This window comes from Protomyctophum bolini (assembly GCF_963924005.1).
Source record: "Protomyctophum bolini genome assembly, chromosome: 13".
Taxonomy (NCBI): domain Eukaryota; kingdom Metazoa; phylum Chordata; class Actinopteri; order Myctophiformes; family Myctophidae; genus Protomyctophum; species Protomyctophum bolini.
Window position 1 is genome coordinate 314149 of NC_137874.1, and position 17484 is coordinate 331632.

General features: G+C 41.6%; 1 protein-coding gene across 1 annotated transcript; it reads left to right on the forward strand.

Annotated features, from left to right (window-relative positions):
• Nucleotides 1-11635: 11635 nt before the first annotated feature.
• On the forward strand, nt 11636-14502 carry LOC308327083 (nudC domain-containing protein 3-like; the record flags this gene model as incomplete). The annotated part of the gene is given in 6 exon segments (XM_080780222.1): nt 11636-11646; nt 12152-12284; nt 13637-13660; nt 13783-13971; nt 14394-14434; nt 14436-14502. Coding segments are annotated over 6 exon segments (465 nt in total).
• Nucleotides 14503-17484: the final 2982 nt, after the last annotated feature.

Sequence of the window (17484 nt, forward strand, 5' to 3'; positions counted from 1 at the left end):
GACTGGAGTCCCATGTTCCCCCGGTCGCCAACACCCCTGTCTGCCCGCTCTGAGACCTCTCAGCCCCGCAGCGCGACAGTCGCGACTACGGACGGTCTGCTGTTGTCTGGCCGCTGTGAGAGCAGCGCGACTACTGTTCTTTTCCCCTCTCAGCCGCAGGCTGACATGTACACCCTCGCTCTCACTCTGTAATACCGTAGTTAGTTACCACAACATTGTTCAAGTGAACTATAGTGTGTTTATGTTTGTATTCATTGTAATAATAAATATCGCTATGCCGAGGCATAGTCTTGCGGACGAGATCATGAGCCTCTACGGGGGACTGGGCATGTGTGTACACACACAGCATAGCAACTTATGCTACTATTTTGGTGTCACATTTAGCTTGAATACTGGGTGAAAGTCTCATTCAAAAAATTAATTTTTCGCAACATTGTTCAGGTGAACTGTGTGTTTATGCTTGTTCATTGTAATAATCAATATCGCTATGATTATTTTATTTATCGCCGCGTCGCTCCGGCTCCGCATGACAACATACAGTCTAGCCCGTCTCAGATGCAGGCTGCACACACACGGACGGACGGACGTATAGTCTCTGGTACGCACACACACACACACACACACACACACACACACACGCAATGGCACGGAATCTGCCTCGGGCGTCTGTAGCTCTCTTCCCCGCTGGCATGCACTATAGCCGTGTGTGTGTGTGTGTGCGTACACACATGCCCAGTTCAATGCGGGGACCTGACCAGAGACTATACGTCCGTCCGTCCGTGTGTGTGCAGCCTGCATCTGAGACGGGCTAGACTGTATGTTGTCATGCGGAGCGACGCGGCGATAAATAAAATAATCATAGCGATATTGATTATTACAATGAACAAGCATAAACACACAGTTCACCTGAACAATGTTGCGAAAAATTAATTTTTTGAATGAGACTTTCACCCAGTATTCAAGCTAAATGTGACACCAAAATAGTAGCATAAGTTGCTATGCTACCACGGCCACCAAGCCCGGCGAGCCCGCATAGAAGTCGTTGGGGAAAGCTTTCGCCACCCTGACGTCAGAATCATGATAGCATTGTTTGATAGCAGTTATTAGCTCCCGAGGGGCGTGTCACTCCGCCTTTAAGTACTATATGCATAAATACAACAAGTCACCTGTCCTACTTTTTAGTAGCAGGGCAAAATACACCATACACAATCTACACAATCTGAGCCGATATAATAAATATATGAACATAGGCTAGTACATATCCAAACATGTGCAGGTGTTGGATTGTACATCAAAGACGATCCTTTTCAAATTTCTCAAGGGAACTTTCAAAGACAATTTTAGTCTGGATTGTAGATCGTTCCACGACCAGGGGGCCAAAGAAGGCCAGACATTTTGTACCCACCTCGGATTTGAATGCTGGTAAACAAGTATCTGATGCTTATAAGTTACCCTGGGTAAACATAGTACCTTTCCTTTCCTTTCCTTTTGGTACTACACACCGCAGCCAAGCATTTGACCTGAGGTTTAGGCCTAATATTTTTTTAACACACTCACTCCAGAGTGCCACATTGCATAATACTGTCGTAGCCAAACGTGTCGCAGTGCAACGCGTTTTGAGCTTGTAGATCGAGAGGTCCCTGCTGGAACAACACATTTTCAGATGTGGGTCGGCGGCCTATTACATATAATCTTTGGGGTCCTTGACATGAAATATTGAGCACCAATATAGAAAACCATATAGACCTGTATTTCAGAAAACTCATGATTTAGAAGACATTTTTTAAATGTGTCAGGCCTAAATGGCTTAATAATGAGTTGGACGGCGGTCTTTCTGCCACAAAGCGTCTATCTCTTTATAGATCTATTTCATCATTCAGCAGCTTCAGCAACTTCCTTATTATAATATTCACATCTCGACTCCACCTGTTTTTGCCTCTAATCTGACACGTCCAGCGATGACACTGCATGATGTGTTTGCACTGTGGCCTTCTTCCTCCATTGATGATGATGATGATGATGATGATGTGGTGGTTGGTGGAAACCATGTTTAATGTTTAATGTATGTATTTTTATGGGTCCAGCTCCCATGCTGGTAAAAATGGTAAATGGTGCATTTATATACATAGCGCCTTTATCCAAGGCACTTTACATAGATTGAGCATTACATTCACCCATTCACACACACACATCCACACACTTTTACATAGATTGTGCATTACACACACACACACACACACACACACACACACACACACACACACACACACACACACACATATTTACATAGATTGTGCATTACATTCACCCATTCACACACACACACACACACACACACACACACACCAACCAGCACATCAGGAGCAATTAGGGGTTCAGAGTCTTGCCCAAGGACACTTTGACACTAACTCTGGGGGAGCCCACAGGATTTTGTCCACATTCCATTTAGGCCTTACGTCGAAATAATAAAATGTTCGGTCTGAAAGAATATATACGTATATATACAATATATACATTTTTACGATTTTTCAAAAATAGCAGACCTACAAGTTCATAGCGCGCCACTCGGTGGCGGAATGCTTGAAAAAACACAGAATGCTTGAAACACCAAAAGGGGTTCCCGCCCAGAATGGGTTAAACTTTCTTTGTCACTCATTTTGTGGTACCATTATCTAATTGTGTTGACCGTAGACAAAATTAAGTAATGCAGATGTTTAACAATAATGGTAACTCTTGAGAGCGTAAAAAAATGAAACCAAATGGACCCGTATCATCATGGGTCCATTTGGTTTCATTTTACACTGTCAGAAAAATAGGGCCCTAATTCCTTGAGGGAGGAACGGGCGTTCGCACGGAACGGATGCATTGATGAGTGAGCAGGGATATCGTCTCATTCTGGGACTGTATTCGGGAGTGGAGTGAGTGGAGGGCGCAGCAAATTTAGATTTTTATATCTAGTCATAAAAACTAGTTTTCACTTTGTTTTAGTTACATTTTAGTCACCCGGAATGTTTTAGTGTTAGTCTGATTCTAGTCGACTAAAATGTCATGAGAATTCCGTCGACTAAACCTAGAGGTGATTTAGTCGACTAAAATGTGTTTTGGCGGGCCTTGATGCCGTCGAAATGACTGATTTTACACTTGCTGAAAATAGCAGATCTATAGGCCTACAAGCCCACAACGCATCGCGCTGCGACACGTTGTGAGCTTGTAGATCGGCTATTTTCAGCATGCAACCAAGTGTAAAGGCTGTTTACTCGTAAGCTTCTTCTTCCTGTGTCCGCCGTACAGATGTAAATCTGTACGCAGCAGATAACATATCGTTGTAACAGTCAGCTGTGATGTTGCAAGGAGTATTTAGTTGTTTTTTTAGGAGCCATTGCTATTTCTTCACAGCAGTGTCATTCTATCTTGGGGAACCAAACATTACACTTTCTTCTTTTTTTCTTTTTTTTCTGCAATATATGTAAAGCAGTGGTTCCCAAAGTGGGGTCCGGGGACCCCCAGGGGTCCTTGAGGGAGTATACTTTATATTATATATATACACACTAAACCCAAGCGTTTAGGTTATAAACTGTTTTAAACACATAATTTGTAACACTTTTTAAACGTGTCACAGTGTATAAACAGAAGAACATGTTTAATCCCTGTAACACTTTTTAAACACATAAACGTGTTTAGTTTTTACAATCAAAGTCAGTCATATAGGTGTTTAGAATTTGAACACTAGGTGTTCTCGTGAGGTGTTTGAGTGAACTTGTGTTCTACTGTATTGTATGAATATTAATAAACACTTGGCATTTTATTATTACACACATGGGGCCTGATTCATTAAAAAGAAATACGCCACCGTTACACTGTGGGGGAAACAGATATCGTATTTATCCGTCCGATCAAGCTACGTTGAGATGACGTGTTATTCAGAGAGCGGTGTGTACCTCAGGTGCGCTGGCGTATCGCAGGTGTACTGTATGTCATACTGAATGCAGTGGGTGCAAAGTGATCGGAAAAGCACCCGACAACCTCATTTGCATTGATCCACGCCCCATATCGCACCATAAAAGGCTTCAAGCATGACTCAGCAGACAGCAGTTTGGTCTGTCAAAAAAAGAAAAAAGGCTTTGCAGCCGCAGACTATGCGGCTTCACAGCCGCGGTCAATGCATGAATATAGCCCGCACTCTATTAATATGTCCACAACGGTGCGTGCTCCGCTGCTGAAGCAATATAATTATAATTTATTTAATTAAGTTCGGGACCAAGGCGGGTGCTGCACTCACACCTTTGCAGTCAGAGGTAAAACATAGGCTATCCGATATTTAAAATATCGGATATATGTCAATGCAAAAGTCGTCTTTTGAGAGAGAGAGAGAGAGAGAGAGAGAGAGGGGAGAGAGGGAGGGGGGCATGGCTTGCGCGATAAAGAACAGTACAAGCCTATACATTCATAAGTGAATAATTGGGATCCTCTTGACTGAAGAATTTAAGAAATTATAATCCAGTGAGTTTATCCAGTGAGTTAAACTATTCTGTGTGTGGCATCCATGCATGTGATCAATATCAATACAATATATAAAGTCTGTCCTTCATATTTGCAAGCACGGGAGCAGCGCGTGTCGGACCATCGCTTTTTCGCATCGCAGCGAATGTGGAGCTGCGGAGCGGACCGTTCGGCTAGAATGCTGTCTGAAAAAAGGCCGCCTCCCAGGCTAATGTGGTCTTCTATTTTTTATATCGGCAGCACGCTGCTGTCTGCCCCCCCCCCACCCCCCCCCACACACACACACACACACACACCCTGCACACACACACACACACACACAAACACACACACACCCACACACACCGACCGACAGTCAACTGACTCAAGGAGCTCCGTAACAAAACAATTTCAATAGGCCTGCCGCCTACTGCAGGCATTACTACACTAAACAATGTTGGAATCGTAGTGCAGAATGCAGATAAGCCTATGTTCTTATTATAATTGTGAGTTTGTTTTTTAACATGCGCGAGAGCCGATCTACAAGCTCACAACGCGTTGCACTGCGAGTAGAAAGCTGTCAAGTGAGAAGCGCAATTGCGCATCCTATAGTAATATCCTAATAAATAAATAAAAATGTGTCGGGCTTGCAGGGGCAGTTTCTGTATGGGAAATGCATGCATTTAGGCATACAATTTACAATTACAATTACAATTTACAATTTAGGCATTTAGCAGACGCTCTTAATCCAGAGCGATTTACATTAAGCAAGAACAAAAAGCATGGGGAATACATCACATAAAAACATTTATCATGAAACATGCGTAAGCTAAGAAAGTAACAGTGGAATATCTATAATGAAACTATACATATAAGCTATACATCTATACTACTATGATATACATTATGTACTATGACGTGTCACGTGCTATGACTACATACAATGCACTTATGCTGTTTACATAACATGCTATAAGTCTGTATCAAATGCTATCTAAGTCTACAGAATTGCTATCTAAGCATACAAGTGCACTCAGCTTTTATTATATAGGCTATCATTCGACCAATATGTCATGGGGAAACATGCCTACATATTTTATCTGAGATTTGGGAACAATTTATTGATTCAGCATGAAGACTAAAGCCTTCTGAATAAATCTATACGCACGTGTATGCTTCCGCAATTTTCTCCGCCACCTAAAGACGTCCCTTGGGATTTGACGGAGTTTCCGACCAACGTACGTGAGCGTCAAGTTCACGGCCATTTCCATGAATTCCAAATTAATGTGGGAAATCCACGTAAATGCCTTTCCGCTAGCTTCACGTCATGTTATCATCGTAAACGCCGTTGTGAATCAGGCCCATGGTGTTTAGGTTTAAACGCGTCATGTGTTCCAGGGATTTACAGTGTATATATACTTACTAATTAATTACATTTACATTATAAGTTATATTACTCCCCCCCATGTGATGTACTGTACAACAGAACCTGTTTAGGCAGCTGTTTTTTTTTAGAACTGAATCAACTTTATTGATTGAGTTATTGCACATAATGTATAGCCTCGGTACCCTGCAGGCTTTCATTTTCGACTGCACACATTAATTAATAGGACTGTTTTTCCTGCATATTCCACATATTGGAACAATAATTAGCGGGCGTCAATTAGTCAAATGAACCAAACCGCAGAAGTGCACACACTGCAGCCTCTGAAACCTGCCGTTGCCTGAAAGTGATTTGGCTGCCTCACCAAATACGTACAACAATATTATACATTTTGTATCTTTGACTGACACAAACTCAATACTTCCTCCCTCATGGTCATGAGATCATGTAAATTATTGATTTATTGTTATTATTTTAATAATTTTTTTTTTTTACATAATTTCCTCTGATAAGTCCTAGTAGTAAAAAGTAGTAGTAAAGGTTGAAATCTCTTTTTTGCAAGTATAAATTAATCTTTTATAAATTTACCTCGTATCCCAAGCAGAGCCTCTGTGATTCTAACAGTCCAAGGTAAATTATACTGTGTGTGCGACTGTGCGCGTGTCATCATCATCAGCCCGCCAGAGTGCTGATGATCCTCCTCCAGCAGCGGTACCATGGAATCATCCCCATCCTCCTCCTCCAGTGCTACCATGGAATCATCTCCATCCTCCTCCTCCTCCGATCCTCAGCTCCTCCCCCCAACCAGCAGCGCTCCTGTCCAGACGAGTACTTCACAGGGAGACCAGAGACTTGGAGCCAGTGCCAAACCATCAGCAGACACGTTAGTAGGCTTGTAAATGCTCTGTGCTGTGTATGTTTTTGTTTCGTTTTGTGTGTCTCTTTTTCTAGATATTTTTTGGGGGGCTTTTCTGCCCTCTACACACCCTCCACCAACCTGGGGAGAGCAACGGACTTGAACTCATGCTTCCTTCATGCCCGAGTGTCCAAGTTGCTCCTTTTACACCTGCCAGGGGGGAGTTTCCCTGGTTGGTCGTTGCGCGTGGAAGGAACACGTTATTCCAACCAGTTGCTTCACCCCTCCATCAGGCGCCCCGGCTGGCCAGGGGGAGGCAGTTTAGACACCAGGATTACTGCATGTTTTGGTGAGGGTACCTACCCTAGGGGACACGGGGAGAACATGTGAGGAGGCCTTTGTATAGTTATTATTAGAGAGACAGGAAACGAGTAGTAGAGCGAGACGGGGAGTGACACGCAAGCAAAGGCCGTCGTGTTCGGGGATCGAAACCACGACTCGCTGTCAGGCTGCATTAGAGCCTGTATGTGACTCGCTGTCAGGCTAGCCTCGGTCCCAGGCTTACTTATCTGCGAAAAGAAAAGGATTTATTATATTATATGTTGGTGGATTATTAAACTGTCAATGAATACTTCTATAAATGTACCAACATGAGCTAAAGGTGCGATTTGAGCAGTGCCATCCCCGTCATCAAATCAAATCAAACTTTATTTCTAGAGCACATTTACAAAGACCAGAAGGTCCTGTACAAAGACTGTACAGGATCTTAAAACAAGCATACAGTCAACACAAACAGCATAGCAAAAAACACAAGTATTACACAGGTTAATTAGGTCATTGAAAGCCATGGAGAAGAGATGGGTTTTAAGTAAAGACTTAAAGGCCTCTAAGGAGCGGGCAGACTCCGGGCAGTCATGGGATGGCACAAAGTATATGTTGGCAAGACACTAAAATAAGTGTCTCTCTGGCTGTGGACCGGTGTCGGCATTAGTAGGTTTGTTTTTGTCAGCGTTTGTTTTTGTCAGTGCTGATAACGCCAGTTGTGATTCCTGTCACATTTTGTACTCCCTCCCTTCGCGTTCCAAAAAAAACGTTAGGTGACTAAACGAACACGGCTTAGAAACATAAAGTATAGTAACTACTTTGTCACCTTGATGAATGCCTAGTCCTTGTAATTCCTTCTCATATGCTGTATGATTATGTGTACAGTAGCCTACATGCCCCTTGAGTTAATCCATTTAGACTTGAGTTAAAAACATTCACTTTGAAAGAATATATATTCAAAGATTTGCGCCACATTTTTACGATTTTTCAAAAATAGCAGACCTACAAGTTTAGCTTGTAGATCTGCTATTTTTCAATAGCTAAAGTATAACATAAAGCTTGAAACACCAAAAGGGGTTCCCGTCCAGAATGGGTTAATTAAGATCTCTCATAAAAAAATATATAATATGATCTTGCACTTATAAGTCAAACTGTGGATAATAGCTTCTGCAAAATGCCTAAATAATATTTTCTGTGGATTACTGATAACGGCCAAGCTACACCAGGCTTTTCTCGTGCGTTTACTCTAAACGCGCGGACCGTGCGTAAGCCAAATGCCCTGGCTACATCGATCTGTCAGACGCGCGGCAGATTTGTGCGGGACCTTCCGGGAGGATATATAGATACGCACGTAAAAAAATTAGAACCGATCCTATTTTTAGTGCATGCGTAGGATGGCCCGCGGTATCCGTGCGTCTGGTGTAGCTGGTATCATTGACATATATTGGTCCTATCCAAACGCACTGTAAACTCGCGCAGTAAACGCATACGCACGCGCGCAAAATTGCCTGGTGTAGCTTGGCCGTCAGAGCCCTTCCACACCAAGAACGACTGGTAAAGGTTTTGAGCTGAAGCGAAGTGCAGTATTATAACTATCTATTATATTTACCATTTAGACCTGATTCTACAAATGTCTAAATCCTAAAGGTTTTCAGAAAAACCCTGTATTTCTATGGGCCGATTCATACTCCTATTTTAGAGCCGAATAAAAGTCGGTTCGGCTCTGTAGAGCCTACAACAGGGGTCCCCAAACTTTTTCCTATGATGGCCACATAACTTTTCCCTTCTCTGATGGGGGGCCGGGGTCAGTTTGTAACAGAAAAAGTGTGACGATCGCAGGGGTGCCTAAACGTAAACATTTATTGTTTTACAGAAAGCCACACATTGTGCTTGTACTGTACATGCAGCACTAGGGCTGCATAACTGCACGTACTTCTTCACAGAAAAAAGTCAGGAAATAAACAACACTATTTGTGAAATAAATAACCAAATAACCCTCTCTGGGTTAATCTTCACAGAAAAAATAAAGTCAGGAAATATATAATAACACTATTTGCCAAAAAGTACATTGAACATTAACTTTCATGCATTGCATTGTGCTTGTACAGTACTGTTCATGCAGCACTACAGCCTGTAGTGCTGCATGTACAGTACAAGCACAATGCAGCCCTGTAGTTGTGCTTGTACTGTACATGCAGCACTACAGGGCTGCATAACTGCACGTACTTCTTCACAGAAAAAAGTCAGGAAATAAACAACACTATTTGTGAAATAAATAACCAAATAACCCTCTCTGGGTTAATTCTTCACAAAAAAAATAAAGTCAGGAAATATATAATAACACTATTTGCCAAAAAGTCCATTGAACATTAACTTTCTGTTGTGCCGTGCACAATCTTAACAGGTAAAGTTCAGCTTAGTTGTCAGAGCAGAATCTCTTACTTAAATGACTCATATGAGCAGTCTCTCAAAGTTGTTGTGTTGCTTAAAATCCTTTTGTAGGTTCCAGTAGGCTTGTAGACACCGCTGTTTGCAGCTCTCTCTCATCAACTTCCCTGTGAAAGCCACAAAGCAAGCAGGCTGAGAAACAGAACTAAGTGATACAGCACCAACACAGCACAATACATTTCACTACCAGTATGGTTGTGGAGATGGATTTTATCCCAGTATATTTTATTATGATTATATTTGTTTATACTCATTCAAGTCAGAAAAGTGAGCTTACCTATGTATGTTCATCAGTGTGAACTGTGGGCCTGCATCTGGCTGATGAGAAGTTGAATGTCAGGTTCCATTTTAGTCACAGCCAGTCTCAGAAACTGATGCATATGTTCATCTGTCAATCTTGATCTCATCGGAGTTTTCAGGAGTTTCATGTGTGGAAATGTTTGCTCGCAGATATACGTGCTGCCAAAAAGTGTTGACATCTTCATTGCATTTTTTTTTATGTTGGGGTACGTGTCATTTGGGAGGGCGGCATAGAAGTCAATGAGACTGTTGGGCTTGAATGCGTCTTTCAGCACGTCACAGTTCTGTAACTCGGCCAACTCAAACTGATAAGAAGGCTGGGCTTCGTCGATGTCGGCAACAAAGGGGTTCTGGAAAAGACGTATTTCTTTTGCATAAACATGTAGTTCGTGGAATCGCACACCGAACTCCGCCTTCAGCATTTCCAGCGCTTCCACACACTTTTCATCTGGGAACGGGACCGCTGGGTTCTCTGCAGAGAGGTTTTGGGTAGCAGGGAGATTGATGAAGTTGTGCTTTTTCACTTGTTCCAAAAGCAGCGCTAGTTTCACCTCAAATGCTTTTATATGAGAATACATGTCGCAAATGAGTTTCCCCTTGCCTTGTAGCTGCAAGTTAAGGCTGTTCAGCATTTCTGTCACGTCTGTTAAAAATGCGAGGTGCCATTTCCATTCTGGGTCGATCAGCTCTGGGACCGCTTTGTCTTTTGAAAGAAGAAATGTATTAATTTCGGGTAGCAGCTCGTAAAAACGCTTCAAAACTCTGCCCCGGCTCAACCATCGGATCTCTGTGTAGTACAGCACATCGCTGTGCGCAGACTCCAGTTCAGACAGGAATTGTTGGAACTGCCTGTGTTTAAGTCCCTTTGCTCTGAAGAAGTTTATGCATGACACCACAACTTTCATGACATAATCCCACTTCAACACTTTGCAGCACAGTGCTTGCTGGTGAATTAGGCAGTGGACAGTGGGCGGGGCGGTGAGACCACGTTCTTCCATTTCCCCTTTCATGCGTCCTATTAGACCCCGAGACGCGCCCACCATACTAGGAGCCCCGTCAGTAGTGATGCCGGCCAGCTTTGACCAGTCCAGGTCCAACTCTTCCATTGTTTGGCATACTTTGCCGAAAATATCCTCCCCCGTCGTAGTCCCTTTGAGACTTTGGAGGGCTGCCAGCTCCTCGCACATCTCAAAGTTTGCGCTAACTCCACGAATAAAAATGCTGTGTCCTGCACGTCCATGCTCTCGTCCAGTGCTAATGAAAAATAATCAAAATCCTTCGTCTTCTGCTGCAGCTGGGCATATACATTGCCCCCGATTTGTTCAATGCGCCTGGTGATTGTACTCGCCGACAGACTCACGGCATTAAAGACATCTGTCTTCTCGGGACACACCTCCTCCACGACAGCATTCAAACATTTCTTAACAAACTCTCCATCAGTGAAAGGTTTACCACTGCTTGCTATCAGTTGAGCAACCCGAAAGCTGGCCTGAACGGATGACTGGTTCAGCTGAGCTTGGCGTACAAAAGTATTCTGCTGAGTTAACAGTCCACTTTTTAGCTTTGAGAGCTTGTCTGCTCGCATTTGGCTTTGCAAGCTATCATACTTCTCTTTGTGACGGGATTCATAGTGTCGGCGCAGGTTGTATTCTTTGAATACCGCGACCGCCTCTTGACAGATGAGACAAACAGCCTTGTCTTTGCATTGAACAAAAAAATAATAATTTGACCACTGCGGGTTAAATACCCTGCATTCTGAATCAACTTTTCTCTTACCTAACCTTTTCGCCATTATTTATTGGCGAGTCTAGGATTCCCGCGGCCAGACTGAAAAAAACAACAACATGCGTTTCTGGTAGGCTATTGTTCAGGGGGCCGGGCCAAATGTGGAGGCGGTACCGTCCTAAAGTCGCCTCTTTTCCTACTGAAAATTTCGGACGAGCCGAAATAATTTCGGCACTACAGCGCCGAAACAGCGGTAACATAGGAGTATGAATCGGCCCTATGTCAGTGGTGCTCAACCCGTTTCATGTCAGGAACCCCCAGAATTATGTATTTGGCCGTGGACCCCCATCAAAAAAATATGTTGTCCCTGGAACAACTTTGAAAGAATATATATTCAGCGACTTGCGCCACAATAGCTAAAGTATAACGTTAGTATAATGTATAATGCTTAAAAGTTAAAACGCCAAAAGGGGTTCCCGTACAGAATGGGTTAAACAATTTAAAAGAAATACATATCTCCCCTAGATAGATGATGAAATAGTCAGACTATCTGACTACGAGGAGACATTTCCAACATGTTTGAAGATTTTTATAGTGGTGTTCTGTTCTGTGCATCCGTTTTGTTGTTGTTTCAGGGGTCAGGAGAAGTTCCAGTCGGACCCAGAAAGCTATAATGGTGTGGTGAGGGAAAACTACACCTGGTCTCAAGACTACACGGACGTGGAAGTCCGCGTCAAAGTCCCTAAAACAGTCGTCAAAGGCAAACAGGTGAATAAAGACTCTCCAGGACTCTGAGCCTTATTTATTCTTAAATCAGGCTTAAAATAAATCATGTGGGAAAATAGAAGAAGCTCTCAACAATGCATTGTGAGCTTGTAGATCGTCTGTCTTTGTGCACAACACTGCTCCACAACCTAAGATGAATCATGCTTCATCTGCTATACATAAAAAATCGATCGCAAATTGATGGTTGGCGGTTGCGATTCAAATTAGTTTGTACAAATTCGTTTTTATACTTTGGCTATTAATGAAAAGCAAAACTTTTGCACACCTACAGGCAACAGGTGCGTAGGAGAAGGTACGGTGCCCCAAAAATGAAAAAAAAGATAAAGATAGCCTGATGAAGGCCGCATAGGCTGAAACGTTGCTAATTCCCTGTAAATAAAAGTTGGTCACTGCATTTGAAGACAGTGTGCGGTTGTTTTCCTTGTTCATACTTTGGTTATTAAAAAAATTGCAGATACACAAGATCATATATATTTAATAGCCAACTGTACATACATGCTTGTTATTGTTTTGTGTGCCATTATCATTTTGTTATTGTGTGTTTCTTGCTGTTTTTGCTCTGTGCAGCACTTTGGAACTATGTTTTGAAAAGCGCTATACAAATAAAGTTGATATCATATCATAGCACGCCACTTAGTGCCGTGCTATGGGCTTGTAGATCTTCTATTTTTGAAAATGTGTGCAAATTTTGAATATATATATATATAATTATATATATACATTTTGAAAAGTGTATTTACACCCCCAGCGCCCAGGACAAAGTTCTTTGTCCTTTCTATTAGTAACGCCCGACGCCCAGGACAAAGTTTTGTCCAAAAGGCGAAGTTTATTGATATGAGAACGGATCGCATGCATCCACCTCCGCCTGTTGTGCAATCCTCGCGGTGTTGCGTAAGAGTGAGACGTCATCGAAAAACTCCCTCCCCTGTTTAGCTGATGAAAACGAAAATCTTAAAACATTATTAACTCGCGATCTAAATCATCCCGTCTAATTATGAAAAAAGATCCTGTGATAGACGGCGCTCCGCGGTCCAGTCGCTAGTCGCAATATATTTATTCTTACCTCCCGTTGTTGTCGATCGTCTCTAGAGTGGCGTGGCTATCGTTAGCTGCTACACACACACACATTCACAACAACATCCGGTCCGTCCGACTCATTTGTGCGACAACATTAAATGTCAAATAGTCTAGTCCCCGATTTACAACACGACCCCATTTTTTGGAAATTTTCATTTTGAAAAATGATATGAATGTCTTCATGCCGAGGAGAACGTGAAGTCCTGCACTGTACAACGCATGTGGAGTCTCTCCACTCTCTTTGTGTGTGTTCCCAGCTAACACTCGGTAAGGCTGGAGAGGTGTGGTGGAGTGCGTTACTGATGTGTGTGTGTGTGCGTTACTGATGTGTGTGTGTGTGTGTGTGTGTGTGTGTGTGTGTGTGTGTGTGTGTGTGTGTGTGTGTGTGTGTGTGCGTTCCCAGCTAACACTCAGTAAGATCGGAGAGGTGTGGTGGAGTGTGTTGCTGAAAGGAGAACCAGAGATCGACATCCAGCAGATTAACCGTGAGCGCTCCATGGCCACGGTGGGTGAAGATGAGCACGCCGTCCTGGACAGACTGACCTTTGACTACAACCAGAAGCTGCAGGGCAAGCCCCAGAGCCATGAGATGGTGAGGAGACCACACACATATACTGTTTATCATGCCCCAGAGCCATGAGGGTGAGGAGTAAGGACCACACATATGTGGAGGTGTCTCTGTATCGTTATTGTCAGGGAGGTGTCTCTCTATCGTTTAAGACAGTCAGTCAATCATATATGATACAGTCTGGTTCTAAATGTAACTAATTCAGTAGCAGTAACAACAGCCTTTTCTCTCAGTCAGTTGATTCTTCATATCCATATGAGTGCAGCGGCCGGGGTCTAAAATCCCCCCCTATGGGGATTACAATGCAAATAAAAAGTACATGAACCCGTGAATTTGCGCCCTCTACCTCTACCGACATTGACGTCAGACTTCGGTGCTCTATTTTGTTCCAAAACAGCGGGAGACCCTGATTGATAACCCTTGTTGTCTGTGTTGTGTCTCCACAGAAGGTGCACGAGATGCTGAAGAAAGGCTGGGATGCAGAAGGCTCCGTTCAGAGGCCAGCAGTTTGACCCCACCATGTTCGACATCCCGCCCAGCGCCGTGCAATTCTAAAGCCCCCCGTTGTTGTTGTTGTTGTTTTTGTTTTTTTACCGTTTTCTCGTTCGATGAGGACGCACACGTGCAGAAGACAGACCGTCTATACGAGTTTTCCAAGGGTATAAAAAACGAGTATAAACTAGGCATGTGGAAAATAATCGATACGTATCGATACATCGATTATGACGTGCGCGATGCGAGTGAATCGGTTCATTCACTGTGTATCGGTAAAATTGACGGGTGAAATCTCGATGCATCGTTCGCGGAGTGCTTGCATCGGTAAAATCCGTGGTTGCACCGTTTTTTCATGGTAAATTTCACCATATCCTGTGTTTCCCAGGTGCATTGAATGCACCATCACTATTTCGCGTTTGTTTTGAACACGGACGGAAGCCGTGAGGCACAGTTCTACTTCCACAACAAACTAAACTAGAAAGCAGTTCCTGTAGAAACTGCGTGGGCTCGCATAAAATGCAATGTATAAAGTTATTGCCGTGTCAAGTTTGAAACTCGGGGACCGGAGTAATAGTGTTCCCATTGGTGGTCTAAATCCATAATCAAAATTTCGGGACTGTAGCATATTGTAAACAAAAGTAGAAAATGTATTAAAGCTGAAGTAAAAGTTTAAAAAAGTATGAACATTTGGAAAAACTATAGTTTAAGCATAAATAACTGCATAAAGCGGAATAAAGTATGTGGAAGTTGTAGAAGTGTTTTTAAAAGTTTTTCTTTAAAGGTAAAAAAAAAAAAAAACTTTATTAAAAAAAATTCAAGTTTATTCTTTTTAAGTAAAAAAAAAAAAAAAGTTGAAGTTTTTTCTTAATAAGTAATTTTTTTTTTAAGTTTTCAATTTTTTTTAATTTTTTCAATGTTTTATTTTTTTTTAATTTTTTTCAATTTTTTCCAATTTCTTTCATTTTTTTCATTTTTTTCATTTTTTTCCAATTTTTTCCATTTTTTTTTTTTTTTTTTAAATCATAAAAAAAAAAAAAAGTTTTCATTTTTTTTCCGTGCGTGCGTGCGTGCGTGCGTGCGTGCGTGCGCTTGCGAGAGCTGTGTAAAGGCCAGCCAATAGGAAGACAGGGTGTGTGTGTGCGTGCGAAGACAGGGTGTGTGTGTGCGTGCGTGCGTGCGTGCGTGCACTTGCATGTGTCTAGCCTAATTGCACAAATAGCAGACCTACAAGCTCACAAGGTATCGCAGAGCAACTCATTGAGATCTTGTAACTTTAATGTCAGCCCTGTAATTAAGCCCTTATATGTCTCAGCTGTGGAAGTAAAAAGAGTTCTACTACTTGCCAGCACTATGACTGGGAGATTTCAATGGTCCTGAATGGAGGAAACTATGCCCGAACAAATTGCTCTATCGCAAAAAGTAAAAGTCGAATGCAAATATTTTTTTCGCTGTGAGTGGCCTGAGATATTGAGGTACACCATGTGCGATTGTGGTGTTGGTACGATTGAAAATGTGGTTATAAGAGCGAGTTAAGAATTGTCAGCGCGATAATTTCCTCGTAAGAATTATACAATGGAGGTCAATGAGCAGATTGACTGTTTTTGTGTCACTTAAAAGGCCGTAGTTCACATTCTGTATGTCTCTGTGCGTTGTTGGTCACATTGTGTGAAAGAGGACATGTGTGGCTACAAAATGACAAAAGAACATGCGTGTAAAATGAATACTTTGGCCGGGACGACAATTTGTTTGGTAAATTTTCAAGGAAAGAATTTCAGTTCCCACACTCTACTCGAAGAGGCCCCGCACTCTAAGATGGCACTAATTAGCCGAAACGGCCTGGGATTGAACTGCGATTTCGGAAAAACCGTTCAACGTATTCGAATACGGTTTGAACCACGAAAAAGTCCAGAGTCGTGTGAGCGTTCTAAAGTTTAAATCACGTTTCTACGACAAAGTATGCCAGAGTAATGAGGCTGCAAAAGTGAGCTTGATTTAGAGATAAATCCCATACATTGTCAATGGGAGGGAAAAACTATAAATAAAGTTAAATATTTTAAAAAGTATAAACTTTTTCAAAACAACTTTTTCACCAATGAAAGTTCAAAGATAGATGAACATTATAAAGTTTGAATGAAGTTTCAAAGTGAAAGTATGACGGAGTAATAAGAGCTCAAAAAAGTTAACTGTGAAAAATGGGACCTTTCTTCCATCGACTCTCATTATAAAGAATGTAAAAAAAAGTAAAAAAGTTAAAAAGTATAAAAAGTATAAAACTTTGTAAAAATAAAAATACAAGCCACAATCACTTCAAATAGCTGAACAGTTTGAAGTTTGAACTAAATTTCTAGCATAAAGTATGTGGAAGTAGTAGGGTGTCAAAAAAACGGCGGAATAAAGAATAACTAGAAAGGCAGTTCCTGTAGAAACTGCGTGGGCTCGCATAAATTGCAATGTATAAAGTTTTTGCCGTGTCAAGTTTGAAACTCGGGGACCGGAGTAATAGTGTTCCCATTGGTGGTCTAAATCCATAATCAATATTTCGGGACTGTAGCATATTGTAAACAAAAGTAGAAAATGTATTAAAGCTGAAGTAAAAGTTAAAAAAAAGTATGAACATTTGGAAAAACTATAGTTTAAGCATAAATAACTGCATAAAGCGGAATAAAGTATGTGGAAGCTGTAGAAGTGTTTTTAAAAGTTTTTCTTTAAATGAAAAAAAAAAAATCTTTATTAAAAAAATTCAAGTTTTTTCTTTAAGTAAAAAAAAAAAAGAGGTTAAAGTTTTTTTTTTTTAAGTTTTCATTTTTTTCAAAAAATTACTTTTTTTCAAAAAATTACTTTTTTTTCAAAATAATACTTTTTTTTTCAAAATAATACTTTTTTTGGAAAAAATACTTTTTTTGGAAAAAATACTTTTTTTTGGAAAAAATACTTTTTTTTGGAAAAAATACTTTTTTTCATTTTTTTGCGTGCGTGCGTGCGTGCGTGCACTTGCGAGAGCTGTGTAAAGGCCAGCCAATAGGAAGACAGGGTGTGTGTGTG